The sequence below is a fragment of the Monodon monoceros genome, unplaced genomic scaffold (assembly GCF_005190385.1).
Source record: "Monodon monoceros isolate NGI ecotype Baffin Bay Population unplaced genomic scaffold, NGI_Narwhal_1 Super_Scaffold_19, whole genome shotgun sequence".
In the NCBI taxonomy this organism is placed as follows: Eukaryota; Metazoa; Chordata; class Mammalia; order Artiodactyla; family Monodontidae; genus Monodon; species Monodon monoceros.
The window spans coordinates 67,623,231-67,637,241 of NW_021703775.1; the positions used below are offsets into that span (position 1 = coordinate 67,623,231).

The following is a 14,011-nucleotide window of genomic DNA, read 5'->3' on the forward strand; positions in this document are numbered from 1 at the left end:
AGGATAGGAAGCTCAACATAAATTCATAAGGATGGGGAAGACAGGACAGGAAAAAACAGTAACAAAAATCCTGAAACTTAGAAAGCAGATGGATGAGTAGAAACTGACTCCACAGACCCAAGAGAGTGGAATCCTAAACTAGCAGTGGGGGAAGTTAAGAACCATCACAAGCTACAAGGCAAAATCTTTATAAGGCTCAGGAACAAAAGAGCATCAATTACTTCTGCAACTGGGTGTGAGGGAGGGTTGGCTAAAATAGAGGACTGGTTAGATGCTGCTTAGGAAACAAGTCCCTAAATGTTCCTCTCCTACCACTCAATCACTGGTGACTCTCTTTCCCCCATCCCAGGAGAAGCTTGGAGGCTTATTCTCAAGAGAAGAGAAAATCGAGTCTCTGGACTTCAGGAGGCCAAAGCCAGGGAGATTAAGGAAGCTTATGCACGGTGAACTTTGCATATGGATATCCTCAGCACTCTGCCACTCAGCTCCTAGAACCAGCTGGGCCTTTGCTGTCCAAGTGGTAAGGGTTGGATGACGCTCCCCTGGGGATCTGGCTGGCCTAAGAGAGCAGGGTGTCCCCAAGAAAATACCCACCTGACCATTCTACAGTAAAGCTCCAAGTCAACAAGCCCCACCAACATGCTCAGAACTACCTATTAGCTTTTCTGTCTCCCACTTTTAAACGTAAAGATTGTTAAACATTAAAGGAAAACCTTATAAGTGAAAGGGAAACTAGAACTAACAGGAAAAACAAAAACAACTCAGAGGAAACAGGATGATACAGCAGAAAGAATTCAAAAACCAGTAGCAAAATTATGATCAATATCCTGAAAATGGTATTGCATCCATGAAACAAGATTGGGATTGCGTGCTGAGAGCACACGTCCTGCAGATCGTGTCTATTGGCCCTCAAAGCTCCATTCTCACCCTTTCAAGGTCTCGTCCCTGACACAAGGGGGTTAGAAGGCAACAGTTGGGTTCTCAGGCTCCCTTGCAGCTGCTCTGGCTAGGTTCTGCCGATGGAAAATGCTGGTGGGGCCTGGCAGGTGGGAGTTGAGACATTTCTCTGTTGTTCTGGTAGTGCCTTTGGCAGCAGAAGCAGCGGTGGATGACAGGAGCTTCCTCGGTGTCAGGGGTGGCTGCAGCAGCATCGGCTGGAGCGGGGGCTCCTTATTCCTGCTCGGTAGCATCGGTGTGGTTCTAACGCAGTAATGGCGGGGGCCCTGCTTCCAGCCGAGCAGCAGTGAGCGTGGGCTTTGAGCATTGGAAGCTTCCTGATCCTGGAGTAGCGTCCTCTCTTCCCTTTAGCTCTTCCGGCCCTCTTGACATCATTTAACCAATCCCTTCCATTAAATTCCGCTTGGCTTGAAATATCTAGATTGGTTTTTTGTTTTTTTTGAGTAAATACTGATTGGGATGCTATAAAAAAGAAACATTCAAAAAATAAGAGAGTTCTTGGATATTAAAAAATGTGAAAGCAGAAATAAAAACTTAATGGAAAGGTTAGAACATAATGTTGGTGAAATCACCCAGAAAGTAGAGAAAAACAAAAACAAAACTCCAACAACATCAGCAGTGTAAGTGCTCAAAGTTTACAGTAAATTGTAATGATATCCTATAACATTATCATGGTGTAAGTTACTTATTCTCACGTTACTGTATAAATACTCTGTGGTGCTGAGCATACATCCTGCCTGGCATTTGCATGTGACATGTGACCATGTGTTACAGTGGGGTCCTGGTTAGTACAATTTTAAGAGAGCAGACAAGTGTCAGTTTAAAGAAAACTAGAGGAAGAGTATAATCTTTTGATTAATAACATACTGACAAGAATTTTAAATATAGTCATAGGTAGGTAAGCTTTATTCCAATGTCTACATAAAAATGAGTTGATGTCGAACAGGAAACGGTTTTTCCAAAGGGTTAAAATCTATCACACAACAGAACTTGGTCCTTTTCCCTTTAGTTTGTCTCGCAGTTCAGTTGGCTGACACATCATTATTAGTGTCCGCCCTCACTAATCATTTTCACCACGCACAATATCTAAGAGTCTTCGGGTGGCACTTCCCATTTCTCTGGAGATCTCTTAAGCTGCTTTCAGTTACAAGAGATGGGCAAGGTTTTTATCTGCTCACGCTCTACTCCACTGGAGACAAAAACACATCCCTGAAGTCTCTTGTTTAAATGGTGGCTGTTGGCCAAGTGTCCAAATGAAGAACTTAACGCTAACGCACAAAGGACACAGTATAATCTCTGTACAATAGTGACTTCGCTTCAACTTTTTCTCATTAAAGAATTATTTTTATTATCTCTCCCCAAGGGAGTTATAAAAAATACCTGTAAAAACATTGAAAAGGCTCTTAAAAGTCCTGGAATGAAGAATTCTGCAGTATAAATTACGATACATCGCCTATGACTTGCAAATAAGAATAAAATAAATTCTACAAGCTAGAATTTCTGAATGATTTTGATAGGAGTTTACCAGAAGGAGCCAGGAGCCATCAAACCTTAACGATTTCCTGTTTCCATCCCAAGTGAGTTTTTGAAAAGCTGTGCGGTCTGTTGACAGGCACAGTCCACACAGGGGCTTGCTGCAGCCACTGATCATGACGTCAACCTGAAGGACAGAGATTTGCAGGCTGGACGCGCCAGCCTCTTCCATGCAGCCGGCTGAAGTGGTCTTATTTTTTCCCTTATGCTTTAAATAAGAGTAAATATACATATGGTAAAAAAATTTAAATGGTACAGAAAGATCTAAAATAATCAGTAAATATCCTTTGCTCTCACAACCTAGAAAATCTGATGTCTTCCAAATCATCAGGTGTGTGAATAATTTGCAAAGTGAAGTCAAACTTGGAGTCTCTTCATCTGAAAATTATTGTCAGGACTTTTGGAATGTGTTGATTCTGTCATGTATCACCTCTGTTACAGAGGAAAGCCATGCAGTCTTCTCCTTCTTAAAAAAACCTAATTACAAAAGCAACACACACGCTCTGCTCAGAGACAGCAAGTCCAGGCACCACCTTGTACTCCGTGATCTGGTCCTAGTTACGGGCAGAGTCCCTGGTATCATCCCTGAAATACAGGAATCACAATGACTAACAAGGCATTTTCAAAAATAAGAACTTTGTTTTAATCAAAATGAGGTCATCTGGTCCTTGTAAAATGGAGAGGATTCACTCTGTCAGAGATTCAGGTTGTCTGGTCATTACTTAAAGGGCATGAGCCACAGAATCCCAAGCATTCAAGTCAAAACTAGGTCAAACCTTTCCTGGAGAACAAAGGGAAGGCGAGGCAGCAAAGGACTTAAGGACGGAGAAGGAACATTCCTCCGCAGAAACTCCCACCACAGTGATGAGAAGCTAGGTGTTTCCCCCACAGCGCACTCACTCTCTGGTGAGCAGGAAAACCTTACAGAGTCACGGGCGGCAGGAGCTCAGCCGAGCCCCTCCTGAATGCCTCGGATCCTCCTGGCCAGCTGCACATCCTTCGGGAAGAGAGTGACACGGCCGGCATGCAAGGAGAGGAGATAGGCATCCTCAAAGAGATGAACTAGAAACGCTTCTGCTGCCTGCGGACAGAAAGAAAAGCAGAAAGACTGACACAGACGAGGGGGCATGGGCTGCTTTCTGCTGAGAGACCTGCTAACCTCAGTCTCTAAGGGCTCAAAGGGCTGCGGGGAAGGATTATTCACAGAATGAGATTGAACTTTGCCTGGGAATTCCACTGCCACCAAATGAGAACCTAGCCTCCAAACCCTGGGTGTTCCTTGTTCTTTTCAAGGAGGTGAGATGTAGCCTTGCCTTTCTCCCATACTCACCCCTCACCCAACTGGACCTTGGCCCCCATCTTACCTCTTGTAGGGCCAACAGGGCCTGGGCTTGCCAATTGAAGTCCACACCACGAGTGAATACAGCACATATTTCTCTTGCCTGCGAAGGAGTGGGGATGGGGAGCAAGGGAGAAGGGGAGTGGGGAGGAGTAGAGAGTAAAAGGAGGTTCAAGAGAAGACAGACTCTCTCCGTGAGTCTCCATGAATCTTCATTTCCGTTATTCCTTCCTGGCCCTTAATCAGAGAACCTAACTAGTAGCTGGTGTCAACTCCAGGGAGCTTAGAGATTGGCCCGTCTCTCCTCATTGGTGGTGGGGAGAGGAGGAGACAATCTCTCAGGGCAAGACAAGGGATGAAAGGGTGGTTGGATGACAGAGTTCCTTGTACGTAATCAAAGAACACAGTTCGAAGGTGGTAGGGGTTAGAAATTAATTCCATAAAGAATTAGAAGGTGCCCTTTGTGGGCTCATGTTTTCAGAAGATGAAGAGTCCCCGACCAGGCTAGGGAAGAGGTCCCTTGCCATTTGGGCAAGAGGCGATGGGGGCCCAATACCTGGGAAATTTAAAGAAAGGAGGCGGCATGGGGGTTGGCGGGAAGCTCCCTGGAGCTCACCAGGCGGCAGAAGGGGGTCTTCCTTAACAACAGGTTTGTGCTCTTCTGAAGAGTTCGGATCTCCTTCAGAACCCGGTATCTCCGGCGAGCAAGTGGACGGGAGGGAGCGCCTGAGCAAAAGAGTTGGGTCATGGAGCAAAATGCAGTGGAAGACGGGTGGTGCATTGCAACCTGGCTGTCAAACTACTAAATCATAGACTGTATATAACAGGCTCCCCAAAAGCAGGGCTTTTTGTCTATTGTAGTCATTGCGGTTATCTTCAGCAACTGGAGAACAGTGGTTGGTGCTAAATAAATTTTTGTTAAATGAATGAATAAGTGATCCTTTGAGGGTCCTATTGACCCTCAGTGATGATCCTCTGAGGGTCTTATTTTAAATGCCGACTCTTCCATGCAGCCTTTCCTGACTCCCAATCCCTTCCAAACCAATGGGTCACCTCCCTCCTCTGGGCCCACAGTACTCTGTGCATCTCCTCTGTCTTTCCCACCTGGATTGGAAACCCAGTTTCCAATTTTGTTTTTAGGGTTTTTTTGGCCCCGCCGCGCAGCACGTGGGATCTTAGTTCCCCAACCAGGGATCGAACAGGCGCCCCCTGCATTGGAAGCACGGAGTCTTAACCACTGGACCACCAGGGAAGTCCAATTTTTAGGTATTTTTTAAGAGCTGGAAGGAATCTGAGAGATTGTCTAGTACAATTCCCTTGTCTCTGTTATCCTGAGGCCCAGAGAGGTTAAGACAGTTGGCCAGAGCACGTTAGCGGCCAAGGTGGGAGCTCAGAAGTGGCATAACTCAGTGCCAGTGTCGGGCCTTTGGGCTATGAAGTCAGAGCCTTTGGCTCAAAGCCTAGTTTCAACAACAACAAAAAAAGACAAAAAAATCTTAAAATCATTCCTAAAAGTAGAAATCAAAAAAGTCAAACTCTGATCAGAAATTAAAAACACAAGAATATAAAAAATAAAAATTCTTCTAACTCTCTTGTTAAAGAGGACAATTCACTGAAATTAGACTATTTAGAAATGAATAAAAAGAAAAAGTCTACACCTTAAAACTTAAGCGATATAACCAAATAGTCCTAAAGGAAAATGTACAGCCTCAAGATCTATCTATGAGAAAACAAGAACATTAAAAGATAATTCCGCTAAGTGTTCAACTCACGCATTAGGAAGAGAATTATTAAAGTAAATCAAAAGAGGGTAGAGTAAAAGAAATATTAAAGATAATAAACTAACTTAATGAAAAAGAGTGTAAAACAAAAACAGTACAGCTGGCTCCATAAATTAAACCAAGGACCAATAAAAACAAATGAACCTCTGAGAAGTTGAACAAATAAAAAAAAGAAAAAAAAACCCTCACGAAAACTAACATTTTGAAGAAATGTTATTCATGGTCTAGCCAAGAAGAGACAATCCACACCAAGTAGTTGCATAGAAGGGATTTAATATGGTGAACTATTTGCCAAGTGTTAGACAAGCTGCCGAGAGCAAATGGGGACAGAGGGGCAATGCAGAGATGTGCTGGCAGTGGAGACTTTATCCCAGGGGCCAAAGAAACAGGGGACTTTTTAGAAAGAGGGAGGCCCTACACCCAGGAGATGAGCTACTGGCACCTGCCTCCCTCCTCACCACCAGTCCCCAATCCAGTCGCCAGAAGCAGCCTTTAATAATCAGACATGGCAGTCACGGAATGGAAAGATGAACACAACTAAAGATCACCAAGCAATGTAAAAAGGCCAACACCATGAAAGGAAGGGACCAAACTCAGCAAACAAAATAACCAATACCAGAGGGACTTGAGTTATTACAGAAAAGAGAGAAAGAAAAATACACATAATAACCTCCGAGGGGTAAGGGAAGATGTGAAGTCTATGACTCAGGAACAAGTGCTTGTGAAAAGTAACCAATTAGAGGGATCATGGGAAAGAACTGGGATTAAACATTCAATAGTTGGGTCTTAAAATCCGACATAAGGAGTCGGGATTTAATCCTAAGGTAATGGGAAGCCACGGAAGAGCTTTAAGCAGGACGGAGAGATGATCCACTTACATTTAAAGATCATTCCAGTTGCTGTGTAAGGAAAGAACCGAAAAGGGACAAGAGTGGAGGGGAAGTCGTAGCCAGGTTAGGGTGCTGGGGGCTTGGACTAGGCTGGTGGGAGTGGAGAAGGCAACGAGTGGCATGGTTAGGATGCGACGTGGAGGTGGACGTGCCTGAGCTTACATTTGGATTGGATGGACATGGGGGCAAGATGAAAAATCTCTCCCGGGTTTCTGGCTTAAACAATCCTGTGAGTGGCTATGCCATCTCCTGAAATGGGGGAAACCGGGGATGAAGCGGCAGGAGGGGAGTAACCAAAAGTGTGCTTTTAGATGTGTTTAGTGTGACATACCCCAGAGTCTTTGAGTAGAAAGGCCGTTGGATGTAGGTGTGTGGGGTCAGAGGAGAGATGTGGGCTGGAGCTATAAATGTGAGAGCTGTCAGTGTATGAATGGTACTGGAGCCATGGGGAGGGATGAGCCCACCTGGGGAAGGGAAAGAAAGGAAAAGTAGACCATGGAAGTCCAACATCAACATGCTGAAGAGAGGTGGCACAGGCAGTAAAAACCACTGAGCAGAAACTGCAGAGCGTGTGTATCACGGAGCCAGGGGGGTGGAGTGTTTCGAAGAAGAAAGGACCCACTGTGTTGAATGCTTCTGAGAGGATAAGAGAAGGACACAGGCATGTCTAATAAAGTTGGCAACATGAAAGTAGCTGGTGACCTTCACAACAGCAGTTCAAGGGTACTGGAAGTAAGGGTAGTGGTTGTGGGGAGTCAGATTGGAACGGGTTGAAGGGTGTCTGGGCAGAGGGGAAACAGACACGTGGGTAGACTTAAGTCCGGCTGTTTTAAAAAGGGTAGCTGTGGGGCTTCCCTGGTGGTGCAGTGGTTGGGAGTCCGCCTGCCAATGCAGGGGACAGGGGTTCGGGCCCTGGTCTGGGAGGTTCCTACACGCCGCGGAGCAACGGAGCCCATGCGCCACAACTACTGAGCCTGCGCTCTAGAGTCCGCGAACCACAACTACCGAGGCCCGCGTGCCTGGAGCCCAAGCTCTGCAACGGGAGAGGCCGCTGTGATGAGAAGCCCACGCACCGCAACGAGGAGTAGCCCCCGCTCTCCGCGACTAGAGAGAGCACGCATGCAGCAGGGAAGACCCAACACAGCCAAAAATAAATTAATTAATTAAATAAATAAATTAAAAAATAATAATAAAATAAAAAGGGTAGCTGTGAAGGGCAGAAGTGAGAAACAGGGAGTATGAGGGAGCCGGGGATGTGGGGTGCCCTTTTCTTTAGAACAGAAATAGCAGAGCACGTTTGCCAAATGCCAATGTAAGGAGTATGAATTTACTTCCAAGTGCAGGTGGTAAGGATGACAGAAAGCCCCTGGGATGGCGACAGAAGAATATGACCAAGAGCTCCTGTAGGAGGAGGAGTGGCTTTTGATGGAAAGGGGTCACCGAGGTTCTCTGTTGTGAGAAGATAAAGGGGAATCCAGTCCGGAGGCTTCTCTTTCCTCAGTGAAGCATGAGGCAAGGTCATCCTGAGCTGAGAGTGAATCAGGGGACTGGAGCTGTAAGGATGCTTCTACATCCGGAAGCAATAGTGAACATCATACGTAACAATATTCCTGTTAAAATTACAAATGAGACAAAGATGACCAAAACATTGCTCTTATTTCAACACTAGTCTCAGGGCCTCACTAACAATAAAATAAGAAATAAAATGTATAAAAAATGAAAAGAAGACTCAAAAGTCATTATCTGCAAACAGTATAATGGTCCACTTAAAAATTTCAATTAAAGCAGCTGAAAGGCTATTAGGATTAACAAGAGAATTCAGCAAGTTAGCTAGATGCAAAGGTTATTTATGTTAAGGAAAGAAAAATAAAAAACAACCCGTTCACAACAGCAACATCTATAAATAACCAATAATACTTTCTTCGCCCTGCTCTTAGCTATGGAGCAGAAGACAAGTAAAGCAGTTGCTGCCACAGTTCTTGTTTGTGGGTATCCCATCCACCAGACCACAGCACAGAAACTAAGGACCACAGACCAGCCTTCTTTCCGGGCATGCTACCTCTGGAAGGGAACAAGGTGAGAGCACCGGCTAGGTTAGGGCACTTTGGTTAAGGACCAATACAGCCACTCACTGAAGGAAAAAAACAAAACAAAACAAAAAAACCCCAAAAAACCTGGAATGGCACCTTCTAAAATTAGAACTGTTGTTTGAAATTGTCACAAAAAGCAGCCAATACTTTTGCATTTGAAAAAAGCACAAACACCGATTTTTTAAAATCCCGTGTCTGCGGGAACAAGCTGGGTGATCTTGTTCAAATTATCAGGTTTGTCTGCGCTTCAGTTGTCCCATCTGTAAAATGGCCACAATATAAAATTGAGTTAATTCATATAAAGAGTTTAACATAATGCCTAGTTAGTGGTAAGCACTCAATACACGTTAGTAGAATTAAGAATACTGTCTGGGCCAGTCCTTTCTCCTCCTCAGAACTGCCTTCCCCAGTCCCTCCCCGGTCTTGGACCTTGGGCCGTCCCGGAACGGATACTGGGCGGCAGAACCGCTTTGCCCCCCTGCAGAGGAAGGCCAGCGGACCAGGGGTCGGGAGACTGGGCTGGACCCCAGGCTCGGCAAGCGAGCATAGATTTTTTCGTCTGTGAAATGGGCACGCGGACCCGGTCGTACCCACCTCACAGACAGGCTGCAGGGAGGCCGGCTCGGAGGGAAAGGGATCACGGCGGGTTACCTAAAGGTGGGCCCGGCCGGGGGGGGGCGGGAGCCGGGCTCGCGGGGCGCCTCCTTGGGGCTTCGGGCTTGCGGATCCGGCGGCGCGGGCCCATGGCTGGCGCTCAGGGTTGCGGACCGCGGCTCCTTCCGGGTCCGGAGGCAGAGGCTGGGGTTCAGGGGAAGGCCAGCAGCGCCCCGGCCGCGTGCCCCGGCTGGGTGGCGTTCAAATTGCCCGCTCCGCCGCGGATTCACCGCCGGCGTTTTTTAAAAACCAAATCCAGCGACTCCCAGTGGCTGCCTCTGGAACGCTCCTGGCGCAGAGCGATTGCGGGGTGGACCAATGAGAGCACAGGATGAGATGCTAACGGCGGCGGTGATAGGAGAAGACAGCGGGGACAAGGCGGATCGATGGTAGGAATCAGCCAATGGGGACTTGGAAAAGTGAAATGAGGCGGGAACTGCTCCAGTCCTCCGCTCCCTGGGGCAAGACCGCATCTTTGATGGATCAGACCCAGGTCCTCCGATGCTCTCTGGTCGACAAATGAAAGCTCGATTATGAAGATGTAGCTGGTGCGTGTGTAGAACGCGTTTCTCTAGACGAATCACCTTGCGCATTTTATGTTTTGCTCTATCAATCTTGAGGTGGGTTTTAAAGATGAGGAGACGGGCCCACGGAGAATGTGACCATCCCATGTCTCGCCTGAGACCAGGAGCAGCCCATGAACATGACTCAGAAGTCAGCTTCACTGCATGAACCTTATTGATGATTAGGGTCCTGGGACAGCCAGGATGGGGCCTCTCACCATGAGGTCAAGCAGGGCAGGCCTCAGCTCTATTTTTGGATCATGCTCTCCAGCATTTTCGTAACAGGGAAATGACCCCTTCCCTTCCTGTTGGGGATAATATGTATTGAGGTCAAATGTAGAACTAGGTAGTTAGAATAAAGGGGATTTTATATTCTACACTTTTGTTTTTTTACATTATCTAGATGTTCTACAGTTAACATGCACTGTAATCAGGAAATATGTTACAAAATCAGTGATTTTATGGAACCCTTGTTCACTGCTGGTGGGAACGCAAAATGGTGCGGCTACAGTGGAAAACAGTATGGCAACTGGTCAAAAAATTAAACCCGGAATTACCATATGATCCAGCAAGTCCACTTCTGGGTGTATATTTAATTAAAAGCAGGGGCTTGAACAGGTATTTGTACCCTAAGGCTCATAGCAGTGTTATTCACAATAGTCAAAAATGTCCAAGTGAATGAATAGATAAATAAAATGTAATATATACATACAATGGAATATTATTCAGCCTTATGAAGAAAGTAAATTTTGATACATATTACAACATGGATGAGTCTTGAAGGTATTATGTTAAGCAAAATAAATGAGATACAAAAGGACCAATATTGTATGATTCCACTTACATGAGGTACCTAGAGTAGTCAAATTCATAGAGACAGAAAGGTAGGATGGTGGTTGCTAGGGGCTGGGGGAAGGGAGGAAAGGGGAATTATTGTTTAATGGGTACAGAGTTTCAGTTTGGGAAGATGAAAACGTTCTGGAGATGGGTGATGATTGCACAACAAATGTGAATGTTCTTAATGCCACTGAATTGTGCACTTAATAATGGTCAATACGGTGAGTGTTATGTTGTGTATATTTCACCACAATAAGAAAGAAAGAGAAAGAGAGAAAGAAAGAAAGGGAGAAAGAAAGAGTAGAGGAGGGGGAAGGGAAGGGGGGGGAAGGAAGGGAAAGGAATGTTTGGTTGAACCCATTGAGATGCAGTCAAATCACAGAAGGATAGTTGTTTTTCAGTGACACAGAGGCAAGAAGTCCTACTACACCAGTCCTCAGGACCCATTAATCAGACATAGCAAATCTTCACTCATTAATTCTGCTTTAGACCTAGAGTGCCTTCTTTGCTCCATTAGAAATAAGTAGAAAACAAAGGTAGAAAATAGAGGGGTGGTTTTTTGTTTTTTTTTTTAAGATTCCACATGTGAGATCATACAGTATTGTTTCTCTGACTGACTTATTTCACTTAGCATAATGCCCTTGAGGTTCATCCATGTTGTTGCAGATGGCAACATTTCTTTCTTTTTATGCCCAAATAATATTCCATTGTGAATATATGTATATATATATATACATATACATACCACAATTTCTTTATCCGTTCATCCATTGCTGAACACTTAGGTGTTTCCAAATCTTGGTGATTGTAAATAATGCTGCAATGAACACAAAGGTGCATATATCTTTTCAGCTTAGTGTTTTTGTTTCCTTTGAATACCCAGAAGTAGAATTGCTGAATCACATGGTCGTTTTATTTTTAATTTTTCCGGGAACCTCCATACAATTTTCCACAGTGGCTGCACTAATTTACTCGCACCAATAGCGCACAAGTCGTCCCTTTTCTCCACATCCTCCCCAAAACTTATTTCTTGTCTTTTTGATAATAGCCATTCTAACAGATGTGAGGTGATATCTCACTGTGATTTTGATTTGCACTTTCCTGATTAATGATGTTGAGCATCTTTTCATGTCCCTGTTGGGCATCTGTATGTCTTCTTCGGAACAATGTCTATTCAGATCATTTGACCATTTTTATTTTATTTTTGGCTGCACCGCAGGACATGTGGGATCTTAGTTTCCTGACCAGGGCCCTGCCCTCTGAATGGAAGTGCGGAGTCTTAACCACTGGACCGCCAGGGAAGTCCCCATTTGCCCATTTATAAATCGAATTATTTGTTCTCACCATTGAGTTGTATGCATTCTTTATATATTTTGGATATTAATCCATGATCAGATATATAATTTGCAAATGTTTTCTCCCATTCAGTAGGTTGCCTTTTTATTTTGTTGATGGCTCCCTTTGCTGTGCTGAAGCTTTTTAGTTTGAAGTGGTCCTACTTATTTATTTTTGCTTTTGTTGCCTTTGCTTTTGCTGTCAGATTAAAAAAAAACATTGTCAAGACCTATGTCAAGGAACTTGTTGTTTTCCTCTAGCAGTTATATGCTTTCAGGCCTTATGTTCAAGTCTTTAGTCCGTTTTGAGTTAATTTTTGTGTATAGTGTAAGACAGTGGTCCAGTTTTCCCAACACCATTTACTAAAGAGACGGTTCTTTTCCCCATTGTATAGTCTTGGCTCCTTTGTCATAAATTAATTGACCATGTATGTGCAGGTTTATTTCTGGGCTCTCTATTCTGTTCCATTAATCTATGTGTCTGTTTTTAGGCCAATACCATACTGTTTTAATTATTATAGCTTTGTAGTCTAGTTTGAAATCTAGGGAATGTGATGCCTTCAGTGTTGTTCTTCTCTCTCAAGATTGCATTGGCTATTTGGGGTCTTTTGTGGTTCCTTACAAATTTTGGATTTTTTGTTCTATTTCTGTGAAGAATGCCATTGGAGTTTTGTAGAATTGAATCTGATAGGCATTGAATTGTAGATTGCTTTGGATGGTATGAACATTTTAACAATATTAATTCTTCCAATCCATGAACGTGGAATATCTTTCATTTGTGTCTTCAATTTCTTTCATTAATGTCTTGTAGTTTTCAGTATACAGGTCTTTCGCCTCCTTGGTTAAATTTATTCCTGGGTATTTTATCTTTTTGATGCAATTGTAAATGGGATTGTTTTCTTAATTTCTCTTTCTGATAGTTTGTTAGTGTATATAAATGCAACGGGTTTTTGTGTATTGATTTTGTATCCTGCAACTTTACTGAATTTGTTTTTTAGTTCTAACAGTTTTTTGATGGTGTCTTTAAGGTTTTCTATATATAATATGTCATTTGCAAATCGTGACAGTTTTTCTTCCTCCTTTCCAACTTGGATCCTTTCCTTTCTTTCTCTTGCCTAATTGCTTTATCTAGGGCTTCCAATACTATGTTGAATAAAAGTGGCAAGAGTGGGAAAAACTGTCTCATTCCCAATCTTAGAGTTAAAGCTTTCAGCTTTTTTTCATCATTCAGTGTGATGTTAGCTGTGGGCTTGTAATATATGGCCTTTATTATGTTGAGATACATTCCCTCTATACCCACTTTGTTGAGAGTTTCTTTTATCATAAATGGATGTTGAATTTTGTCAAATGCTTTTTCTGCATCTATGAGATCATCATATGATTTTTATCCTTTATTTTGTAAATGTGGTGTACCATACTGACTGACTTGCAGATGTGGAAACATCCTTGCATCTCTGGAATAAGTCCCACTTGATCATGGTGAGAGGTAACATCACTTGTCCAAAGCCACCCAGTGAAGGGAGAGATGGAGCTGAGGACACGTATCTCTGGCTCCCTCTAAACCACATGGCTGTTTGCTCCAATCCTCCTACCGTCCTCTCATCTCCTTGAGTGCTGTTTGCTTGTTAAAGTACAGAGACCTTTGGACAGAGCAAAGGCAAATGGAACCACCTGGCATGGCCCTAAATCTCTTGTGGGCAGCAAGCCTGAGGGCTACTCCAGGACCTGGATGGCAGTCCTGGAGGACACCCCAGCCCCAGGGTCCCCCAGGACCACTATGAATGGGGCAGGAACTGGTCAGTTCACTACAGGGCAGATGGTCTGAATTACGCTGTATTTGAACTGATGTTTACAGAAGTCTGTTATCAGTCAATTCTAATTTGGGGTCCAGGGCCCCATTATTGCACTCAGAGCAGTAGGCCACAGCTACAGACATTCCTCACAACCCTCTAGACTCAGCAGGAGAGTGGAGATTCTTTCCCCCTCCACCCCCATTACCAGCATGACACAGCATGGCCTCTCAAGCTCATCCT

At 44.2% G+C, this 14,011-nt stretch overlaps 1 protein-coding gene across 2 annotated transcripts; it reads right to left on the reverse strand.

The window, feature by feature from the left end:
- Positions 1 to 2,748: 2,748 nt before the first annotated feature.
- CENPA (centromere protein A) lies at positions 2,749 to 9,393 on the reverse strand. 2 transcript variants are annotated; one of them, XM_029232261.1, is made up of 4 exons: positions 9,242 to 9,393; positions 4,446 to 4,555; positions 3,855 to 3,932; positions 2,749 to 3,571 (listed from the first exon to the last, which is right to left on the reverse strand). In XM_029232261.1, the coding sequence occupies exons 1-4, from the start codon at positions 9,333 to 9,335 to the stop codon at positions 3,437 to 3,439; spliced, it is 417 nt and encodes a 138-aa protein (XP_029088094.1). In that variant the 5' UTR covers positions 9,336 to 9,393; the 3' UTR covers positions 2,749 to 3,436. The 2 variants fall into 2 exon arrangements, with proteins under 2 accessions (XP_029088094.1, XP_029088095.1); XM_029232262.1 differs by lacking the exon at positions 3,855 to 3,932.
- Between the last annotated feature and the right edge of the window lie 4,618 nt (positions 9,394 to 14,011).